The sequence below is a fragment of the Pezoporus occidentalis genome, unplaced genomic scaffold (assembly GCF_034315485.1).
Source record: "Pezoporus occidentalis ecotype Australia unplaced genomic scaffold, CSIRO_AGI_Poc_V1 ctg106, whole genome shotgun sequence".
Taxonomy (NCBI): Eukaryota; Metazoa; Chordata; class Aves; order Psittaciformes; family Psittacidae; genus Pezoporus; species Pezoporus occidentalis.
In genome coordinates, this window is record NW_026912843.1 from 1,879,488 (window position 1) to 1,902,058 (window position 22,571).

Sequence of the window (22,571 nt, forward strand, 5' to 3'; positions counted from 1 at the left end):
TTCAGTATTATGGGGTTTTAATAGTTTATAATTATTATGTGGTTTCAGAAATGGCTAACCACTGCTTTTTTGCACCAATAACTACAGGAAAGGAGCAAAAGATTCCCTTTAACGCATCTTGTTAATAGTATATTGGGGGTGAATTAGCTGTTAATGAAATAATTACATAAAATAACAGACTTTGCTTGGGTTACTTGTTTGTGCATGGTTTTTCTTCTGTTCACTTGTACCTTTTGACTCCAGATAATGTGGGAGATGCACTGAAACTAGGTGATCTTAAAGTCCTTTCCAATCCTAACTGTTCTATGATTCTATGATAAGATAGTGTCTGTGAGCCTAGAAGCAGGAGTAACGAGGAGTTACTCACTCAACTTGCTCAATGGAATGTGTTAGGAAGTGGCTGAAGTGAGGAGTGGGGTTGTGGAGGGCACCTCATCCGTCCTGGGAGGTCGAAGTTAGTGTCACAAGACCAGCTGCTAACAGACCAGGCCTTGCTGGCTCCTGAGCTTGATGGATCAACTCATTAACCCTGAATTTGTGTCAGGTCACATTACCAGGAGGTGATGTTCTGGTGCAGCTGAGGTAATCCTGAGTTCACACTGCTGTGATAGCAGAGTTCCCTGTTTGTGCTGTTCTGCTTTTTTATCATTCATCCTCTGGTTTAGTAAGTCTTTTGTAGTAATAGTTTTCAGTGGTAAATTTCTACTCTCTCAAAATGTCAAAAAGGTTTGAGGGTTCAAGGCTTGAGAAACTAGAACATTAAAAGGAATCGTGTTGTCCTGGGTGTTATTCATAATGGAAAACATTGCACTTGAAATAGAAATGAGTCATGACTAGGGTGTATCTCCAATGCATCATCCAGAATGTCACCTAAAAATGTATGAACTCTTAAGTGACGTTCTCAAGGTTCCTGTTTTGTTTCTAAAACATGAATGGGTGATAGCACAAGAGAATGAACCCACTCCTGAGCTCTGTGATGGCCTTTCTGCTGTTACGTATTTCTCCTGAGCAAGATGTAGTCAGATTGTTCCTCTGCTCAAAAGATAATGAGCTCCATGAGGGGACTCCTAGTGCCTTCAACACAAATTTATGAACTCAGCTATAGAGATGAATGTTTCTCAGTGTTTTGTATGCCACGAGAGTGGATCTGTGTGTGAATCTTGCAGCTCAGACGGTGTGGGGTTTGTGCTGCGGAAAGAAACCTGCCGTTTGCAGAGATGAAGAAAATCAGCAAGAATGTCCAGTTGCACATGGAGGAAAAATCTTTCGTTTATTTCAGATAGTTTTCTCTTAAATGCAAAACCATTCTTCCAACATTTAGCAAATCCAGCCACCTTGCTTGAAGCTTCCAGCCTGTGTCCTGTCGAGCTGCTGCAGACTGAACACTGCTTTAGCAAAGGTGCTGTACTGGGAGGCCTGAGAGAGTCTTGGTTTGTAATCAGTGTCTTGTTACACCTTCTTGCATCATGCTCTGTTTGCTGCCTGTTCTGTTTTCAGCAGTCCTCAGTTCCTGGTTTATAGACTGAGTGGACACTTCCTGCTCATGCCACCATGTTACAGCCTTTGCTAATCGAGCCATTTCCTTCTGTGCTTAAATATGAAAGCAAATGCCATGGGATACAATAAAATGGGGTGCTCTGAAGCTTTGTAACTGCTAGCATCAGTTGATCTAGTGTGCTTTTATTTTACATATCTCTATTAATAGAAATGAAAAAACAACCTTTGGAATGGGATTTTTTGCTGTTAATAGGAGGAGATAGTGCAAAAGTGACTTGGTGTTGTTGAAACTATGTAGGGGTTTTGCTCTGTAAATAGCATTGGTGAAATGTTGCTTTGTACCTCAGAATGTGAATTGCTGCTGCTTTGTGTCCTATGAGCATGGCCTTTCTGCTCAAAGATGGGTGTCTACAGTGTGTAATTTTTAATGTAGATCCTTAGGGCATTACCTGACGTGGGACTTGCTCTGCATTTCATAAGCATCTCTATTGCTGAAGTACTGGGACGTTTGAAGGCTATTTGTCAAGTTTCAGTCTGGAATGTAGTTCCTTGTTCTGTTGCAGGTCCCTTACATGCATTTCTGGTATCTGCCATGGCAGTAATAACGTTCCGGTGGAACACGGACAAATGAGATCAGTATTTTGGAAAATGAAGGGCATGTGTTTAGCCTTCAGGCAACCTTAACTTTCAGTACAGATTAACTGGAATAGCAATAATTTTTTAGGTAGAAATATTCTGTTAGTTTTCTAACCCCCTCCAAAATCATTACTAAAAGTGTATTGAGAGGTATTACAGCCTATGGTATTTCACCATGACACGGTGAAAGTGTGAGCTCAAAGTGAAGCTCAGATGGGATAAAACTAATTAATGTTACTTTTTACAGTGAGGGTGGTGAAACACTGGCTCAGGTTTCCCAGAGAGGTGCTGGATGCTCCATCCCTGGGGACATTCAAGGCCAGGCTGGATGTGGTTCTGAACAACCTGGACTAGTTGAAGATGTCCCTGCCCATTGTGGGAGGGTTGGACTAGATGAGCTTTGAAGCTCCCATCCAACCCAGACTATTCTGTGATTCTGTACCCTTACTTACATCATTGTTGCTGTTTTATATACCTGAACATTCTCGTACCACCTGCATTGTGACTGTGCTGATGTTTGTTTCTAGCTTCGTATTCAAAGAACTGTTCTTGTAGTGGTCATTCCTGGTGGAGGGCTAGTGAGTTATGTACAAGCAGCTGACTCTCAGAGCAAATCTGTGAACCAGGAGGTTATATTTTGCCAATTTTGTTGGCAATGTTTTGCTGCTTCTTTGCACACCTGGAAAAGAATCTTCTTTCTCTAAATAATCCGCTTCCTTTTTCCCTCATTTTGTGTCAAAAGTCTACAGCTGGGGAACAGGACAGTCACAATCACTGTATGCGGCATTTCTTCTCTCAGACTGCTTCCAGAAATATCCTTAATGCCCACATATGTTCTGGTACCTTCTTTGCTTTTTCAATCTACAGTGGGGATGTTTCCAACAAATCCACCACTAAATCCCGCGTTACCTCTGTGAACTCCACACTACAGTTTGCTTCATTTACTCCCAACACCTGGAGGTTCCTGTGTACGGTGATGGTCTGCAGAGCCTCTGACTCTGCACTGATTTGGGGTTTTTTAATTACTAGGGGCAAATGAAACAGCCTCATTGTTTTTAGCTTTAGCTGGACTGTTTCTTTTCTTGCATGATGTTTTACTTATAAAACCTCATGGAAACTTCTTTATATAGATTTTTCCTAAAGCAATTATTTCGACAATCTCTTGTTCATTCCTTAGTTTCCATTACATGTATTAACAATTTTGGCTGTGTCTTAAAGGAAGATCTCAGAAAGCTGTATTTTTAACATTGATGATCTTTAGTGCTGCAAGATGACACAACAGCCTTCTGGCTCCCCACTCCCAGCTATGCTCCCTTTTGAAATGTCTCTGAGGATAGGTAGAGTTATTTGGGAAATGCTTGGCTTAACCTGGGTAATGGATTATTCTTTTCAATGCTATAAACCTACATTGCTTCAGGCTTCACAGCCAACAGTCTTGATTTGTTGCTCACTGCATGGATGCCTATCTGAAGAAAAATAATGTTTGTGAAGCAGATGAAGAATTTAGACCTCTGGGATTAAAATTCCTGGGAGGATGAGGAGGAAAGGATGCTCGAAAGATTTAATGCCAAGGATAAAGGGAAGAAGTTGCATATAGTAATAAATCTGAAAGAAAATGCTGTAGATTGAATATGATAATCTGGAGACAGTATTCAGCATCAGAAACCCTTAAAGAGATCGTGATAAGCTGTGAGGGGAGAGTTGGATGTTGTGTCCCAAGCATGTAATACTTGTTGCACTCAGAGGTGACAAGATGACGTAGAGGTCTTGGAGTCCATGTAATCAGCAATAAAATGTTTGATCAAAGGCTTAAAAAAAACCAAAAAAATGTCATAATAGGTGTGTAAAAGAGTAGAGTGAATGCATCTGTCTACATGTTTAACTATACTTATTTCGTTATTAAATACTGTACCTCTGAAACCATCACCAAATGCCTTTATTCTCAAACTACTGTTATTACAAATCACCCCTATAAAGCCAAGCAAAAGAGTAGTCAATTTTTGTGTCTACTGATGAAAAATTTCTTGGACAAACATTGTATTTCCTTGAACTGCACATAGATTTCTACCACCAATTCAGCCCCTCCTTTGTGAGGAATCTTGAGGGCTGAATGTGTTCTTTGCAGAGAAAACACTTTTCCTGTGGTATGTCTTGTACTACCACCCTTCAGCTCCAATATTTATCAAGTATCTGAAGACAGGGACAACAAAATCGTTTATTCAGGAGATTTAAAATGCAGTGAGATTAATCTCTGTTGAGCAGCCTTTTCTGTTGTTTCAGATTAATATTCATTTTTCAGCAGCAATAATATGTCGAATTTGTAAGGAACATATGTACTTTAGGGAATAGACTGTGTGATGTCTTGTGAAGAACCTTGGGAAGCTTGTTAAAGCTGAAACTAAGTGATAGCTTTCCTGGCTGCATTTCCCCCGGGGAAGAATTGCTCCTATAATAGAGCAAAACTGTATTAATTCTAGATTAGTGGTTTATCTGGAATTGTGTTGCAGGGTATACCAAATATGAACAGTAACAGAACAGATGTATTTCTCTTTCCTCAAAAAGCAAAGCAGATGTGCAGAAAAATCTGTAGGTAAGGGATTGTAGTATGTACTACAAGGTGGTTTACTTTATGCATTTCAGGTACTTACTTGCTCTCCTACTCAGAAGGACCATGGGTCTGTTGATACCCTTTTTGATCTCCTTTACATGTATATGCTGGCAGCTGAGCTCTTTTAGGCTTGGATTTGTTTTATTTGAAGCACTTGTTTTGGTGGGATCATCAGTGTGGCAGAGATTGAGTTTTGCATTTTCCGTATTTCTTACATAACTTCAGATCTTTTTAATGGTTTCAGAAGTGTGGCATTTGCAAAAACCTCACTTCTGGATACGACCCAGCATCTGAAGCAGAAACCAGTTGCTGCTCCTCCAGTTAATTTAGCTTCAAAAGAAACTGAGAATAGAATTGAAAATGTGAGAGGAGACAAAGCAGCCATCATGAAAGGTAAGTTCCGGATGGAGCTAAGGACTAGCTTTGATTTTAATATTGATTTCTTTTTACGAATTCAAGGTTAAAACAGAAAAAAAAAGAGTTGTGGGACCTGTGCTTTGATCCTAGCTCTTCAGCACCTAATAAAACACTGATTTACAGTGTCCTTAGTGAGTCGTGTAGAACAGGGAGGATGATGATGGTCCTTTTCTACCATGTGGAGTGTTCCAGGAGTGAGGTGATAGATATTTGCAAGGGACTTGGAAATGCAATGTTGAAATTTGTAAAACAATTAAAGAGTGATGTTGGAACTAAAACAATTATTCCAGCTGTGAAATTATCAAGATGTTGGTTCAGATCACTTGCACTGCTTCTTCCACTGTGCTTTACAGTCCATTTTTATTTCCAGTGCTGGTTCATTATGTTGAATGGAAAACCACAGCCCCACTGAGTTGATACTTTGCTCTCTCACCTGTAGCTTACAGTTGACAAAGGCCCTGTGAAAGATGGGAGGAGATGATACCACTGTAACAGTGCACACTGGAGCATATATTAACTCACCTGTGTTAAATAGCTTGCCTGGCCTGAAACCAGCACAGCATCACAGGGTTGCAGTACACCGTACTCCCAGTGTACGTTATAAAGAGTACATTTGCTTATCAGTAAGTATCACTGGGCATAAGTGATTGCATTCAGCTGTGGTATTCTGTCAAAGTAAGTGAAGGCACTGACAGTGTCACACAAATCTTTACAGGACTACTGTTTTCTGTTGCTGTGCACAGTGGCAGAGTGTGGTGCTCCTGCTTTTATGGGCAGACCTTGTAAGAGTAGTAAAGAAAACACCAGCTGGAACAGGGCAGGCAGAGGAATAGGCAGGCACTTTGAGCCCTCCTGTGTGCGTGCACATGGCCATAGGCAGCTCAGGTTGCAGCACAGGGAGTGTTTGAAGAGCTTAACCCCAAGCCACATCTTCTGTGTTCACCTCGTGGCTCTGGCATGGGCTTTCCTTCCCAGGACTCTGGAGACCCGTGACTCATCAGTTCAACACAACTGCTCCCAAACTTCCCCACACTTCTTTCAAAATGAAGGCAATTGGATCTTTCCTTTAGGAACTTCTGATGAACAACTGCACACTTTGTAGGGAGTTCTCTATGTGGGTTATCATTTCATTTATGCTCAGGGTGGACTGTTTTTTTCCCCAGTTTAATTCTGGTACCGCTAATATTTATTGTGACATGAAAACATAAAGTATTAGTAATATGTTGCAAGCCTCTCTTTCCTTCCACTTGAGTGGAAGGAAATTTGCCCTTAAAGCATTCTGCCATTCCTTTTATTACAGGAATAGTAACAAACCAGGGCCAGCAGCCCTGGAAACAATAGAATATGCATCTCAAAGAGTACCAGATAGGTGTTGTAATGCTTCTATCCAAGGAAAGAATAGTCATGTGGCAGAGATAAATTCAGTTTGGGTAATTCCATGAACATGTAATGCTTGCTGTAAATTTCACTTTCTTGTAAAGCAAAGATTCTGTATATAGCATAGTATATAGTGGACTCTGCAATGGAAATTTGAGCATGTTGAAATACTAGCCCAGGTTGGTGATAAAGTGTGTAATCAGCATCTTTTTCTAAGGACAGTACTGAATTATGCCACCCACTGAATAACTCATTTCTTTGATTAATTGAAACAAAATATTTCCTCCTTCTTACTCAGTCCATCCCTGCCTTCCATCAACAGGTAGAAAAGCTTCTGTTGCTAAAAGAAACACTGATGCTACTGCAGCAAAGAGGTACTGCATTGCTTCCCTGCAGCTAGATGCCATGCCTCTCCTCTCAGGTATTGCTGTGTTAGGAAGGGAGCAACAAGCTGGGTGTACTCTGTGTCTGCTCTGAAGCGCGTGTGCTGGTGGGTCTGCCTGGTGGAAACAGCCTTGAAAGATCCCTAGGGATTTTCATGTTCTGGATGAAAGCTGTATGGCTAAGAAAGATTTGGGATTTGGTTTTGATCTGGGGGAGGCTGCCCAGGGATCTGTGTGCTCTGAAGGGCAGGATGTCAATACTGATTCTGTATTGTATTTGTCAGCATCTAAGTTCTTGTGTCCTGTTGGATTTAGAATGTGTTGGAAGCGGGATATTGCTCAGAGTAGAGTGGGTTGTGTCTGGGGTTTTCTGACTGCAACTGGATTAAAATTCGTTATTAATATATGTTGTCCTATTTTGATGTGTAGGGAGTTAAACCTCCCCTTTGTTGTGTGCATGCAGACAGAAGTAGCGATGACCCATGCAACACAGAACTCAGCTGCTGAGTTGGGCAAAGCTGCTTGTGGAGAAGTCAGTTTGTTTAAAGGTGCTTGTTCACCTTTAACAAAGAGTTTAATTTTGATGAAAGGTCTCTGAAGTGCTTTAAGTTTTGTGTTTATGGGAATATTTGCAGCTTTAACAAGAAACTTCTGTGCGCTTGCAGCCGTTAGCCCCGGTGGGGGTTCTGACACTGCTTTGGGGACTGTTTTCTTCCCGTTTTGAAAGAGAAATAATAGTTGAAGCAGTTAATACTTTGGTTTTATTTTAATAGAAATTTAGTGGAGGTTTGTCATTAATTGCATCAAAGAGGGGTGCCTTGATGGGATTGTGTTTAATCTTGTGTGTTTCAAAAGGAGAAGAATTGGTGATCGGTCGCCTGGCAGAAAACACTCCTGAAGTTTTAGATGCTTACGTGACTTTCACTGTGGAAACACCTCTTCTGTCTGAAAGACAAAGACACGAATTGAATCCTCTGATTATAAAGATTATTTCAGCTACCCGCCTCCCAAACAAACCTGTGCCAATAGAAGTGCTCCAGGTAACATCTACTCCTCCTTCTTTCTGAAAGGATTCCCCTCTTACCATCAAGCAGCTTTGCTTAAAATATGGGCATGGTTTTAGAGATAACTTTCCGTATTAGTACCACAATTGGAGAACATAGCTGACATGTTTCCTGTAAAACCTGTGGTCAGGTTGGTGCCTGTGCTGTCATGGGCACTGGCAGCACAACAGCGATCCTTGTGCTTTCCAAGAGCAGTAATTTACACACAGTCAGCCCAGTTTCATTTCTGAGTGGATCTGGAGTAGTAAGAGGGGAGCTAGTTCAGTCCCTGCTCTATATTGTTTGTAACAATTTGCTGGCAAGGCAGTATGTGTTCATTTCTGTACTGTAGTAAAACTATAATTTAACTTGGAAAACAGCAAACACTTCACATCTTAAAAAGTGCTGTGTGCAAAGAAAGTTCCCTGTGGGTGAGGATATAGTTTAAAGGTTTTGGTCCTGTATTTCTAAATGCTGAGGGATGAGTTAAAGAGTCTGTTCTCTTGTCAAATGGGTGCATTTTCAGAAATCCTATTTTAAAAAGGCTCTTCCCTGAGTATTCTATATTGTGGATCTGAAAGGGAAATGAGGTTAATATTATGATGTCAGGAACTTTATAATGGCACGTGTAGTTCTGTGGTGGAATTTTGCACTGCTAGGCTTATGACAGCATAGGCTGAACATTTATGAAGAGAAACAGGAAAGATGTCAGAAACTAACATAGTGAGTAGCAGAGGGCAAGCCACTCAGTTTCTAATGCAGTTTGCAGAGTGACCACGGAAGTTTTGGCTTGGTTTCCTTTGCCAAGTAGGGTACTGCATGAATAATGAACTGTCTCCGATTGGGAATTGTCAGGATAGGCCTTGACATGTCTCCTCAGCTCAATGCAGGCTGCTGCAACACTGATGGATGCTTATACATGGAGGAGCCACAACTGGTATTGTGTAATGAATCCCCCTGTTTGTTTCCTCGAATCTGTAAACCAGTAATGGAGATCATACAGTCCAATCCCTAAAGTATCTCTGGATACTTGTTGGATTTCCTAGCTTCTAAACAGGCATTTATTTTAGGCCTTGAATCCTACAGAGGAATGCATAGGAAGAAACAAAAAAGCTTGAGGAGCCATTGCAGTCCCCAGGATGCTTGCTCCTTCAGTGGTCTAGAAACAAAGAGGGGTTTTCTGACATATTTGGGAAGTCAGCAAAGTTGAGGAGAGGCAAACGTAGAGGGGAGCCTATTCCCCAAACCCAGGATCCAGGCATGTAGAATGGCCTTTTTGCTGCCTCGAAAGACCATACTTTGTGCCCTGAAGTACATCCCCCGTATCTTATCTACTGGAAAAATCTGGTTGATTGGTCTGTGAAGTTAAAAGTAAAAAGGGAAAAGGTTAATGCTGCAGATATCTGTTTCTCCCCTTTTTTGTTGTTTAGAGGTTGTGTGTCCCCACCTACTGCAAATATAAATTTCACAACTTCCCACCTCATCGAACTCACGAACAAATCCATGGAACCCATGTCTACTTTAAGGATGTTAACGTACTTCTAACAGGGACAATGAAACCTGGGGAATTAGAGGCATACCTGAGAGGTCCACCTTTGGAGATTGAAGTTCATGACCGGGATAGAAACATGGAAACCATCACAAAAAAGCCAGCTTTGTTTGGGGACAATGAAGCTGATGAACATGTGGGGAAGGTGAGCTTCCTCACTTACAAATCCACAGCTTATAATTATAAGTTGAAGAATGAAATGTGGCATCCACATGGGGTAGCTAAAGTCAGTCTGACTGATTTATTGTTGGGTAGAAAGTACTTGAACGTCAGTGCTCCCATCCGTAACTGTTCAGTTCCAAATACAGGTGCTTTCAGTGAGGATAAAAATGGGAAACTAACAGAATCAGTGAGTAATTCTTTCTTGCTGCCTATGGGAGATTATCTAGAATCAGACTCGGTTTTGAAAGTAAGAGTGGAAATAGCTGTGCCACTGGGAGCATGTGCAGAAATTGCTGATGCACAAGTCACAAGTTGCCCGTATGGTTGTATAATCTACATTTTTGACTATAATAACTCATCTTTATTGCATGATTTGGTAGAAGAGATTAAAGAAATCAATACTAAAGCCCTCCAGCTGGATGGCTGGCCTGTACACTTAATAGGAATGGCTCTTGCTGCATTAAAACTGAAAACCACATGTGAGAAAGTTTCTGAGTTGGATATTGTTACTGGTTTTCACTTACTGGATGGAGCAACTCACCTCTTTGTCTTGGAGGGATTGAAAGACAAAGCCATCAAGAAACTCTGGGATAGACACTTTGAAAGGTAAGCGAGTTTGAACTTTTTCATCACTGAGGGTTTTCATCAATTATTTCCTTAGATCAAAGATTTCAATTTGATTCATACCTCCCCGTCCCTTTCTGTATATGGATGAGTACATAGTTGATGCTTTCCATGAAGTTCTAGTGGATCTGTGTCCCGCTGGCTGGTTCACTTGAGGCATAACCTTCTCATCTTCACCACCTTACACCATAGATCATCCATGTAGAGTTACAACGAGAAGGATGGGAACATGTCCCTTTTTTTTGTTAAGCTGCTGCTTGGTTTGTGGAAGCAATTCTGTAATCCTCCAGTTGTAATTAATAACAAAAAAAGCTTAATGGGATAGAAACCAAACAAGCCAGCATCAGGAAGCTGGACCTCGAGTTGTTTCTTTCTTTGAGTTTAGGGGAAAATGTGACAAATTCAAAGAGAATGTCTCCCTCAAATTTCATGCTTCAAAATAATTGTTCTTCCAGCACTGTAGTGCATTGTTAAAGCCTTCCTGGGGGTGCTGGTTGGTTGTTGGTTTGCTTTGTAGGGGTTTGTTGGTTGGTTGGTTTGATGCAAGTCACTTATTGCAGTTACTGAAATTATTTATTGCATGAAAAGTTGTCTCTTGTCAGTGCTCACCTGTAACCTAAAGTGAAGCTTTGTTTTACTGCTGCAGTATGGTCTTTATAGTAGAAATATATATAGTAGTTAGAATATATAATATATATTATATATATAATTATATATAATATATAAAATATATATAATAATATATGTAATGTATATACTATATATATAATATATAGTCTATTAGAAACTGCAGTATGGTCTTTATAGTAGAAATATATATATTTTATATATATATAATAATGCTTTTGAGGCTATAATAAGGCTGATGAAACTGAGGTGAGCTTCCTTTCAAATATTTGCTGTTCAGCTTCAAAAGAAAGGGTGCAATGATTTTTTGATGGTTGTTTTTGCATTCATATGAAGTGAAGGCCATAGAGTAAGAGGTTGCATCTAAAGGACAAAAGCAAAGCAGTGTCATTAGAGAGAGTCACTGTACTGCAGAACTGAGGAAACTCGAAATACGACTGGTTGTGTCAACCCTGACACTGGGGTACTTTGTTGCAGGACTTACAGACCTGAAGATGGACAGCTGGCAATACTCTATAACTCACGACTGGCTTTCCCTCAGCGCCTGTACACAGATCTGGAAGTTCTCTTTTATCATTTCCGCCTCTATGAGCCCCTCTTCACTATAGCAAAAAGCTCTCTGCTCTATGTCCGAGGTGTGGTTCCTCAGGCGTGTTTCCAAGCCCTGTCCAGGTAGGACTTGTCCAGATTCATAGTCAAGAAATGAAATCTTAGCAGGATGAACATTTGGTACAAAAAATACTACTCTTGGGTATCTTTTCCATGATGAAAGCAGTCTGAGGCCTGATGGGGAATTCAAGTTCCAGATCAGGGTGTTAAGGCAGAAGAGTGTGGTTTCTGCCTGCTGATGGAGGGGCGACTGGCCATCACAGATGAACAAATAGGGTCTGCCAGCCTTTGGGTGGCATTCTTGCCATACCTTCTTTCTGCCAGGTCTGTTGTTATTCAGAGAAATAAATACATTCTTCACTGGAGCATACAGGCTGTGAACTGAGGTCGAGAGCAGTCCCTAACCTGGAGAACTTCCAGTTTTCTTGGTTTTTGGTTTGCTGTAGTCCCTGAGCAGTTTAATGTGTGCACAACAGAAGCTGCTGCTTTTGAGATCCTTCCTTCTAGCCTTAGCCAGGAGAGTAATTTTGACTGCACAAAAACTAATGCACACGGTCCGTGTGCACAATGTCCAATTTGATTTTTAGCATACCAGTATAAACTCAATTTGTGTGATTAATGCTGATGCAACTTTGAAATGAATGTTATTACACAGTGCACCCAAGTAATGGTAAGAAAAGAATGTTGTTGCAGTAATTTTAGAAGTGATTTCTTTTACAGTATTTTGTGAAGTTACTTTCCTCAAGTAAATCATAGCTGTGTGGTAAATGAATTAACAAGCTTCCACTTTTGGCAAGCAATCACAGCACTAGGTTTGGCTGTCAGGTCAGTCACTACCTCATGGCCCCTGCTATGGCCTGAGCTAGGGAGGCAGAGGATTGAATGAAGTGTGTGCATGGGGTGTGTGTGTGGTGCTCGGTGGCTGTTGTGTGTTTAGAACTGCTTTTGTGTTGACATCAGGCTTTGCAGGCCAAATGGAGTGAATGGATAGAAATCTGATTGAGGTAAGTGTTGTTGTGAATGGCACATAGAATGGAAGTGAATGAGGCATAAAATAGAGGTAAGGCAGGAGGGGGTTTGGTGGGTGTTCAACGTAAATATGCATCATGTGCTGGAAGCAGTGTGTGTGAAGGGAGTTTGTTTTATTGCCTTTTCAGCCAGAGGCTAGAGACATTCAGCATCTAATCATTAACTTGCAGCTAAACCTAGTGCTAAATCCAGCAACATTCCTAGAATATTCCTAGCAGGTCTATTAAACTGCTAAACTTCTTTATTGCTGCTACATGCCAGCCGACATGAACTGATCTGAACTTCTTACTAAGGTGTTGCAAGAAGGTTGCATAGTTTTCCTACAGGAATATTAATCATAATGATTTGATTGCTGTGAAGTTTTTGTAAACTAATAACGTGTTGATGTCTGTTTGTAGGCTCAGTTCCCTCTGTCGCAGTAAGAGGTTGAGGGATGTAATCCATGGGGATCTGCTGCCCTCAGCAGAGATGATCACAGCCTTGAGTCTTGAGTATGGAGTTCCCTTAACTGATGAGGATCTCTTCACTCAGACACCTCCTTTACCCACATTTTCCCCTGGTGATTATACAGTACCAGGAAAGGTTAGCAGAGTGAAACAGGCAGTATCTTCTTCAGTAGATAACTACAATGAAGCCTATATACAGTGGAAGAAAGAAATAGCAGACAAAATGTCCTTTGAGAAAAACTATATTAAGGTGAGTAGTTTGTGATATGTGAGGGGCAAAGCCTCACAGTTGCAAAACTTCATCTCCTTAATCAACATCTCCTTTGTCTCCTGAAACAACAACCCATTAGACTTAGAAGACTTTGGTAGGGTGTTTGTAGGTGTTGTACCAACATGATAACAAAGTGCAGGGGGATTCCCTTTTGTGACAGTTGAATTGCAATTGTAATTACTTCTCAAAGAGGAAGACAGTCGTAGTGCTCACAGGTAAACAGAGGAGACAGTGAAGGGTGAGGAGACCACCTTGTCATTTCTTTTTGTGCTTGGTTCCTGTTGTTCTTTGTCTCTTTCTTCCCCATAGCTTTAGCATGTTGTGCTTTAGCATGTCACCCAGGCTTCAGCTGCTTTCGGGGGGCCAAGCCAGCTAAGCTCAGGTGAAAATTGGGCTTTCCTCTCTTGCTGTGTAAAAGACATGCTTGCCTTTGGGCAACCAGGAAGGCATATTCCTAACTAAATAAAATCAGCAGTTGCAGACAGAGCTGAGCTGAGCTTTAAGGAAATGGTGAAGAATTTTAGAACCTCTTCTTGCTTGTTACCAGTGTCCATCCAGCCCTTCTGTTCCCTCAGTGTTGAAACTAAATGCTTTCCTGTTAATATAGACATCAAAGAAGGGGTATTCCGTGTTTCCTGGGAGTCTGGATTGCTTTCCTGGGTATATTGGATAGCTGGGGACTCTAGCCGTCCCATGTCTTTTGAAGAATAGTTCAGAATGTTTTTTTTCCTGTATGTGTTTTAATGCAAAAAGATTTTGCCTGATATGTGGAAATCTTTGTTCCTGTATAAGGGTGCTGTCCTGGAGATACTGAAAGAAATCTAACTTCCTTTTTTAGTCTTAGTCTGTTGATAAAGGAATATTTCATGATGCTAGAAAAGGAACCAATCTGAAGCAATTGTTCCTGGTACTTGCTTTTAAAACATCATAGGAGGATGAGAGCAGCAGAGCTGATTCTGCATAGATGAAGTGTGGAGTTATTTTATTACCCATGTAAAGCTGGCAGTCTTCCCAGTATGTGTGTTTTAACAAGTTTTTGTTTTATACATGCTTGTCAATCAAGAGGATAATGGAGGAACTGGGAAGGCCTCTATAGGAAAGAAAAGGTGAAGTCCTTTTTTAATAGCAGATAAGGTAACCCTTCAGGCTTTTTGATTAAAAGAAAAGGGAAGTGAAAGTCACAGGGAGGTCACATCCACAATGCAGTTTTACTCTCTTGCTGTAATTACCTATTATGGCAGAACCTGAACTAAAACCATAATTACCATAAACACAGTAGAATGATGCTCTGAAATCAGTGAATAAGTGTGAGGGTTCAGTTGTCCTGTGTCAGTAGGGAAACTTGGGGAGTCCTGGTGAATGGTGTTTCCCATGACACTGTATTTGCTGGGGTGTTGATGGAATTGTACAAGTGAAAGAACTAATCTCATTTATGAAGACAACCAGCATCAGCTCTCCAGAGCAACTATTTAAATCTGTAAGTAGAAGACATTCTCTGGTGAGTGCTTGTCTCCAGTCTACTGCTGTTTGCCTGGCAGAGTATCATATCCAAGAGTGAAATCGGGCTATGTTTTTAATAAGTCTTTTTGTGAAGCTGTTTATTAACAAAAAGGGGGGTTTCATGTTTGCAGGATCATTTGCTTGTTTATAATTTTCAGTAACACCCTCAATTCCCGATGCGGACAGAACTCCCATGTCATCTCTCTTTGCAGGCTAACATTAACGCTGTATGCCAACTCAAAGGAAAGATGGAAACGCCGAGGTCTGAAGCTTTCCTGATCTCTCCTGTTGATGGGAAATCTGTCTTTAACTACAGCTGTCAGAGCCTGAATTCTGCAGAACTTGCCAAGAAGCGTCTTCGCCAGGAAATGGCAAAGGTAAATTGAGACACATGACTGGAAGGTGTTGGCTTGCTCTGGGTCGTGCTTGACAAAGAAAGGTGAACAGTTTATAAACTCATAGTTCTGCACTAGTAACTCCCATGTTAGCGCGCAGGAAGGGAAGTTGGGATCCAAAAGCATCTCAGTCTGAGGTATTCTTTGTTGCTGTCTATAATCCTGCTCTTAATTGCCATTCATCATAGCCACGTTTTCTCAGCTCTGTGACTTGGGCTGTCACTGTGAGTGCAGACTTTGATAACCGAGGTGGTCACTTCCAGTTCTGTCCCACATGTAAGTGGGAGAATTGGAGGAATTGCAGCATTGGTGTATGCAGCGTTAAGTGATTTGAAAAACACATTTGAAGAATCACATTTTTCTGCTTGCATCTGAATAGCTGGCTTGAATCTTTATAACAAATGCCATTGTCCTGTCAGCTGGTGGAAATTAACTGTAGCTCTGTGAAAACTGCTCCTGATGTACCATGGGCACAATATGAAGTACAGCTCTCTTTTTGCACGCATGATGTTAAGGATATTTCTTTCTGTAATTATTTTACAGAGATCCCATTAGAGCACTTGTCATTAAATCTATCATTTGATCATAATAGAATGAAATGAAGCCCTTTAAATATTTAATGATATGTATTTTGTATAATTTTGATCTGTGATTACTTGCAGTCTCAAGGAAAGAAATAATACTGGTTCTGTACCTTATGGGCTCCTTTCCCAGTGAAGGGGAATGTACATTAACAAAAACACCCATCATTTATTTTGTAGGAACCAAAAACCAGATTTACTTATTGTCAAGACTATCTGTCAGCCACATTTGAGCCAGTGGATGTGATTGCTGCCTGTAAGGAATTATGTGAAAAATCCAAGAGTCTGTGGCAGTCACCGGATGGGTTTGTATTCCCTGGATATAAGAGCAGCATTGAAAGCAACCTGCAGCCCCAGATGCCGCATGAGGCACGCCAGGAGGAGTTAAGAGAGGTAACAGAAAACTTAAATGCACACTCCAAAGTGAACTCAATCATTTTAGGAGACTTGAAGAGGCAAATTGCTATAACGTGGAAGTCTCTTTAGAGGGCTGTAATGTAGGCAGCAGTTTAAGGGTGACACCTACATCTGGAATTTGGGTAGATGAGCATCTAGCTTACCCAGGTGACAATTTGTTTGGATACACAAATTTTACCCTGAACACACAGAGAAAACCCATTTGCCAATATTAATTGGATATTAATAGGTATTAGTGGACTACAGAGTGCTTTGGTTTACATTTACAGGTGGAGTCTAGTGTCAGAAAAATCATGCTACTGCATTATGGCTGGGTTCCAGGCTGCTCTTCGTGCGTTGCCAATCTTGTTGTAGCCTTCCTTCATGTTTCCAGATTCCCTCACTGCTGCTTTTAATTCCATCGTTTATTTCTTCTTTGCTGTTACAGTTTTATGGGGTGTTTGTCCCCCACCACTGTCTTTTCTATCAGTTTCTTCCTGCCCTGTGCCCTCTCTCCCTTCGCCTATTCTTTATTATTTAGTTTTCTTCCATTTTACTGCATCATTGAGTGGACTTGGTTACAGTTCCCTGTTTTGAGCAATCATCTTCAGCACTGTGCATACTCAATCACATGCACTCTGCTCTCAGGAAGCAAATTTGTGTGTTATTAAAATTGGCAAGATGACAAAATAAAGGAAATAGAACAGGTTGGGTTGCTGGGGGGGGGGGCAGGATCAGTAAATTCTACCAAATTAACTGACCACAGTCACAGCTCAGAGTGGAACAAGCTGCATCTTGCAGGAAGGTTCACGTGTTCATTTGAGTTTCAGGCTTTATTTGTCTTTCATCTTTTTCATACAAATCAGAGCAGTTTCTCAGAAAGGTTGGAGTAAAGCTGAAGTGAAATGGTTGGTGAAAACAAAGTGTTCTTTTCTGATCCATGAGACTGGAGAACGTTATCTTCTCATGAAGGATCAGAGCAGGTTCACAGACCAAAAGTAAGAAGTCAGCCCCTACAGTGTAAGCACTGGTGCCTTTTGCTGAAGAAACAAGAACTAGTACAGGATCCAAACTGACAAGCTGAAAAGGGAGCAGCAGGCTTGCAGTGATGGCTGGCACCAGAGTTCCTGAATTGAAATAAAGGGGGGACTGTGACGTTTAGTGTGGGAGTAGCAGTTGATGAGTACGTTGTATTGCACCTCCTGATGGGATGAGAGAGGGGAGGAGAGCTGACACCTTACCCTGGGCAACACTAAGTGTAACCTGGCAGTACCAATAGCTGTGTGAGATCTGTGCTAGCCATGGAGCTGAGAGAAAGGGGAAGGAGGCTCCTTCTGCAGCTCATGGGCATGACCAATGTTATATTGAATAATGGAGATAGATAGATTGATTCTGAACTTACCATTCCTGTTACCTGAAATGTGGAACAAAGGCTCTTTTGGACTTCTGGAAGCGGTCAGGATTAATTCCACATGCACGTGTGTTTTACGGAGCGTACAGGGCATCCTACAGGTCTGTTAGGATCCCATTCTGAAGCAGTCTGGTTTTGATACATTGCCTCTTTATCCACTCATGTTTTCTTCTCAAACACAGAATTTGACCATCTTCTGTAACACCATCCCTTAGGAGGCAAAAGAATTCTTGGATTTTTTCTGGTTTCCTAAAACTCTCCATACTATTTCTGCACTGACCTGGCTACCCTACAACCACACAGGCTTAGGTGAAGCAGTGTAAGCACAGGGCTAACAACAGGCACTGGGAGTTCATTTGTAGCTTGGCAAGGACAGTTTTGTCTGCAAAACACCACACTGGTACTTCAGCAGCAGGTAGGCAGAGGACACAGAGAGTTGAACTCTGTCATGATGAATATTCCTGCCACGACTCCAGTGCGCGTGTTGCTTCTCTCACCTGCTTCCTCAGGACACCTGGGCTCTTGCCCCCAGGGGTTTAATGCTCATGGTTGTATTTTTGGAAGCACTGGGACAGCTTCTGCTTCCTAAAAGCACTGTTTTAGGAGTACCCTTAAGGTGATAGATAGCTCTGACTGTCCTGGACAGCCAGCCCGCTTCTTACCCTTGGGAAATGATAAATAACGAGTCGGGTTTTTGCCTGCATAGACTCCTAGAATCATAGAATGGTTAGGGTTGGAAAGAACCTGAAGATCACCCAGTTCCAATGCTAGAGTGTCAGCAGCTTGCTCACAGAATGGATTTTTGCCTTTATTCATGTGTGTCAATCACCACAAATTGGAAGGCTGCTTCAGAGAGAAAGGGTCTTGTGTGTAGTGAAGTCTGCACTTTGGCGTTACTAGGTGATAACCAAGCAGCTGGCTAACTCCTTTTTTGTCACCCCTCCCTGGTGATTTTGGCCTGGCTTCTCAAAGGGATTCAATTTTCATTTAGAAATGGCAGGAGAATGTTCTGCATGCTAACATGGAGCCAGTGCTGCCGCGAGACAGATGGAGCTGGGACAAACGGCACATTGATTTTGACCTGTACAAGAAGCCACCTGAGCTCTTCATTACAACAGCCCTCCCAGCTGGTAATGCATCTGTTAGAATTAACTAATCACAAAGCTTTTAACTTGAACCTCTGACATCTGGTCCCAGAGCTATCAGTTCTGCCATCAAGGAAGGCAGTTTGAATGCAAAGAGGTGTAGCAAGGAGATTCGCGTGCAGCATAATTTGGGTGCTCTGTCAAATGAAGCTTCTTAGGACCTTGGCCCATACTCTAATATTACCCTTCCATTTGCCCATCTTCTTAGCCTTGTGTAGTCAAGTATGTCAGGGAGGTATAGATCCTTCTTGGCTTATTCATCTGCAGATCTAGCTTTGTTGCCTGCCTCCCCTTTGTACAGCTTGCTAACAACAGCTTTGGTCAGAGCTCACAGACTGGACGCACCCAGAGGGGCCTGAGATAAGCCTGTTAAATCTGCACACCTCACAGCAGTCAGGGTGTGCCTGGGTGAGGGGGTCAGTGTTTAACTCCTGTCCTCCCATGAACAGTGACAGACAAGGTTGTATTCCATCATGGAACAGTATTCTTACAGTTGTCCGTGTTTCTTTTTGCCCAGAACCAACCAGGATTCGCTGGAATATTTACAAGCAGAAAACAATAGATTTATTGTGGTTGCTAGAATCTTTCATCTTTTACAGCCCTGTAGCTTGCAGAACACCTGCTTAGTGCAGTTCTGAGCAGTCTTTTGGAAGCAGTCAGGATTAATCCCAAATTCACACGTGTTTCATGGAGCCTACAGGACAGTGAATTGTCTTTCCTGTGGCACTAACCATTATTCCAACCCTGTATCACTTCTTCTAGCAAAACCCTCGTGAGAAGGTGATTGTTTGCAATAGGGGCTTTTAGCCCACTTTTTAGTTTAAACAGTCCAGACTTCTCTTTCCCATCCTGGTTTCTGTTGCCTTGTTTCTCTTTCACAGCCTCTTGTTGGCCTTGTGAAGATGCCACTCGGGTATCATTTGACGGTAGCAAGCTGGATGCTCACCAGCACTCCGCAGCAGCCAGGTTGAACACACGTGGGCCACGAGGCAGGTTACAGCCACAGAAGCTGCTGAATGGTCAACCTCTGAAGCTGCCATGCAGGAAGGTAGGACTGGTGTGGCAGGTAAAGGGTAACTGCCTCTGGACTGACCCCAGCAGCAGCTGTCCCGCGCTCTGTAGGAGGCAGAGGACGTGTGACACTTCATTAGCACAATACTGTTGGAAGTAAAAACGTGTGTTAAAACTGGTGATGATTGCACTGGTTAACTCAATCTTACAAAGCTCTTTCTTAGGAAAACAATTCAGCCTGGCCACAAAATGATTTTTCTTCCCCAGTTCTTTGCTTTAATGCTGAGAGATGATGGAGGAAGAGGCAAAATTTCTGTTCAGTCCATTCCTTGCCTGTCCATGTGCAGTGGGTGAGACAAGAACAACCTTTGGCCAGCTCGCTCAGCAGCTCTAAAAGAAATGGTCACATCCCCTAATGAAATGGAGGGGTTGAGGCACACGTATACACTCAATGCCAGATGTTTCACCATGTGTTCCCCTGATTGCCCTGGTGCTCTACAGGCTTCCCGAGCCATGTGCTCCAGCCTTTTGGTGCAAAACTCCCCAGGGACACCCCAGTTTGCAAGACTAAAGGATCTGTGCTCATCAATGTGAAGAGCTGCATGGATGGCCTGCCCCTGGCTGCTCCTCTGCGCTTGCATCCAACTGACTGACCCAGGCCCTGAGCATGCTTTTAAAGCTGATTTTGCTCAAAGGGGCTGAAGCTTCCTGTTAGCTACAAATGCTCTAGAAAAACAAACCCAGGACTTAGGAGGCTGTTGGTAACAAAATAGGAGTTAAACTTTGGAACTCTCAGAGCTGACAAATCACTTCATCCACTGTTGGTGGTGCTAGGTCATGCCAGTGAGTGGGCACAGGATGATGGTGCACTCTGGGTAAATTTCCACCACATGGGTCATGTGCATTCGACTTCACCTGGATCTATGGGTGCATTCCCAGCATGTAGATCATCTACAGTAGATCATCTCTGCAATGGCTGATTCCCTCACAGACCGGATGCCTTTCTCTAGTGTGGTCCACTTGACCGAATGACTCATAACATCATCCTTGTATGGAAACCTTTCCTTCACAGCTGCCAAGAGCCGCCTCCAAAGGCTGAGGGACTGTTTCTCTCTTGCAATTGCTTTGTCAATTCCCCCTTCCCTAGCAAGTGATCCCAGCTGCTTGGCTTCTGTACCTTCTAGTTCATGACCAGCGGCTCCATTGTCCCAGCATCGAAGCAACCAGGTGATGATGTGCTCCCCTGGCTGATGGGTAAAATCTGTTCGCGTATTCCATAGCTTGGTTGAGGTCCAGGGTCGAGAAGTCACCTCTTCTTCCTGTGATTCACGTAATAAGAACTCCTGATCAGATGCTGTCCTGTGTAGTAAGTGCATTGGTTCATCCTTCTTCACTGTATGGGTTGGTTTTTGTGCCTCTTGTTTGCTTTTCCCCTTGTGTACAGGGGCAACCGATACTGGCACGAGTTGGTCCTTTGGTTTAGCTGCAGGGATTATCACTGTGGTTCGAGTGGCTGCAGTGTCTGTTGTCAGGGTTGGTGCAGCTGCTGTGCTGCCTGTTGCTGTTGGGGTTTGAGTAGCTGCTGTACTTGTCACTGGGGTTGGTGCAGTTGCTGTGCTTGGAATCGGATTAGCAGTGTTGTCTGTTGTAGTCAGAGTTTGAGTAGCGCTGTACTTGTCAGTAGGGGTGGTGCAGCTGCTGTGCTTGGAGTAGCCATGCTGACTGTTGCTTTGCCCTCAGATCCAGAGACAGTTTTTTGCTTTGAAGGTGCTGGACAGTGTTGACCAGGGCTCTGTAAGCACAGGCCAAGCCCCAGCACATTGCCATGATTTGTGCCTCTCTGGTATGGCCAGAATGACCACACACCTCCTTTGAGTGTTTTACTGATTTTTCTGGGTTTTGCCCTTGTTCAGTGGTGAAGTTCCAGAGCACTGGAGGGGCCCACTGACCTACATACTTGCCCATACTGTCCCATACACCCTGCCACTCATGGCTGTCCAGCCTCGGGGAGAACCTCCTGGTCCTCCTGTATTGTCATCGAACCCCAGACAAGACCCAAACCCGGCTCTGCTGAACTCTTGAGATCAGACGAAATAGTCGTGGGTGAAACACACTCTGTATGCATGCCAGCATGGTGATCCCCATCACAAACAGCAGGCCAAGGGTACCCAAAGGCCATTCAGATCCTTCAGAACTCTCAGATGATGCTGTAAATGGTCTGGTGGGGGGCTGGGAAGGTAAGGGGATGTCTCCTTCACAGGCTGACCACCCGAGGAGGAAACAAAAGGTGTGTAATTGCTGAACACTTCTGTTACATACCTCCCAAAGTATAGAGGTGATGAAGAACCCTTCATGCCTTATCTTGGGCTCCAAAAAGAACCATTGTGGTTTAAGCCCAGCCAGCAACCCAGAACCATGTAGCTGCTTGCTCACTCCCCTGACCTCTTCCTCTCCCTTCTCCCAGAGGAATGGGGAGGAGAATTGAAAGAATGTAACTGCCATGGGTTGAGATAAGAGCAGTCCAGTAACTAAGGTGTAACACAAACCACTGCTGCTGCCACCAATGATAATAATGATAAGGGAAATAACAAGGGGAGAGAATAGAACTGCTCACCATCCACTGACTGATACCCAGCCTGACCGAGCAGTGACCTAGCCCTTCCAGGTAACTGCCCCCAGTTTATACAGTGGGCATGCCGTGCTGTGGTATGGAGTAGCTCTTTGGTCAGTTTGGGTCAGGTGTCCTGTCTCTGCTTCCTCCCGGCTTCCCCTCCTCCTTGGCAGAGCATGAGACTGAAAAGTCCTTGGTCAGAGTAACCATTACTGAGCAGCAACTAAAACCATCGGTGTTATC

General features: G+C 42.7%; 1 protein-coding gene across 2 annotated transcripts in view; it reads left to right on the plus strand.

The window, feature by feature from the left end:
• Positions 1–20,514, plus strand: part of CFAP92 (cilia and flagella associated protein 92 (putative)) — a 35,503-nt gene extending 14,989 nt beyond the window's left edge. For both annotated transcript variants that reach the window (XM_062620349.1, XM_062620359.1), the window contains 10 exons: positions 4,986–5,134; positions 6,858–6,956; positions 7,774–7,958; positions 9,392–10,278; positions 11,401–11,595; positions 12,960–13,257; positions 14,991–15,155; positions 15,935–16,147; positions 18,553–18,691; positions 19,588–20,514. In XM_062620349.1, coding sequence (XP_062476333.1) covers positions 4,986–5,134; positions 6,858–6,956; positions 7,774–7,958; positions 9,392–10,278; positions 11,401–11,595; positions 12,960–13,257; positions 14,991–15,155; positions 15,935–16,147; positions 18,553–18,691; positions 19,588–19,877 — 2,620 coding nt within the window. In that variant the 3' untranslated portion in view covers positions 19,878–20,514. The remainder of the gene's footprint in view (positions 1–4,985; positions 5,135–6,857; positions 6,957–7,773; positions 7,959–9,391; positions 10,279–11,400; positions 11,596–12,959; positions 13,258–14,990; positions 15,156–15,934; positions 16,148–18,552; positions 18,692–19,587) is intronic.
• Positions 20,515–22,571: the final 2,057 nt, after the last annotated feature.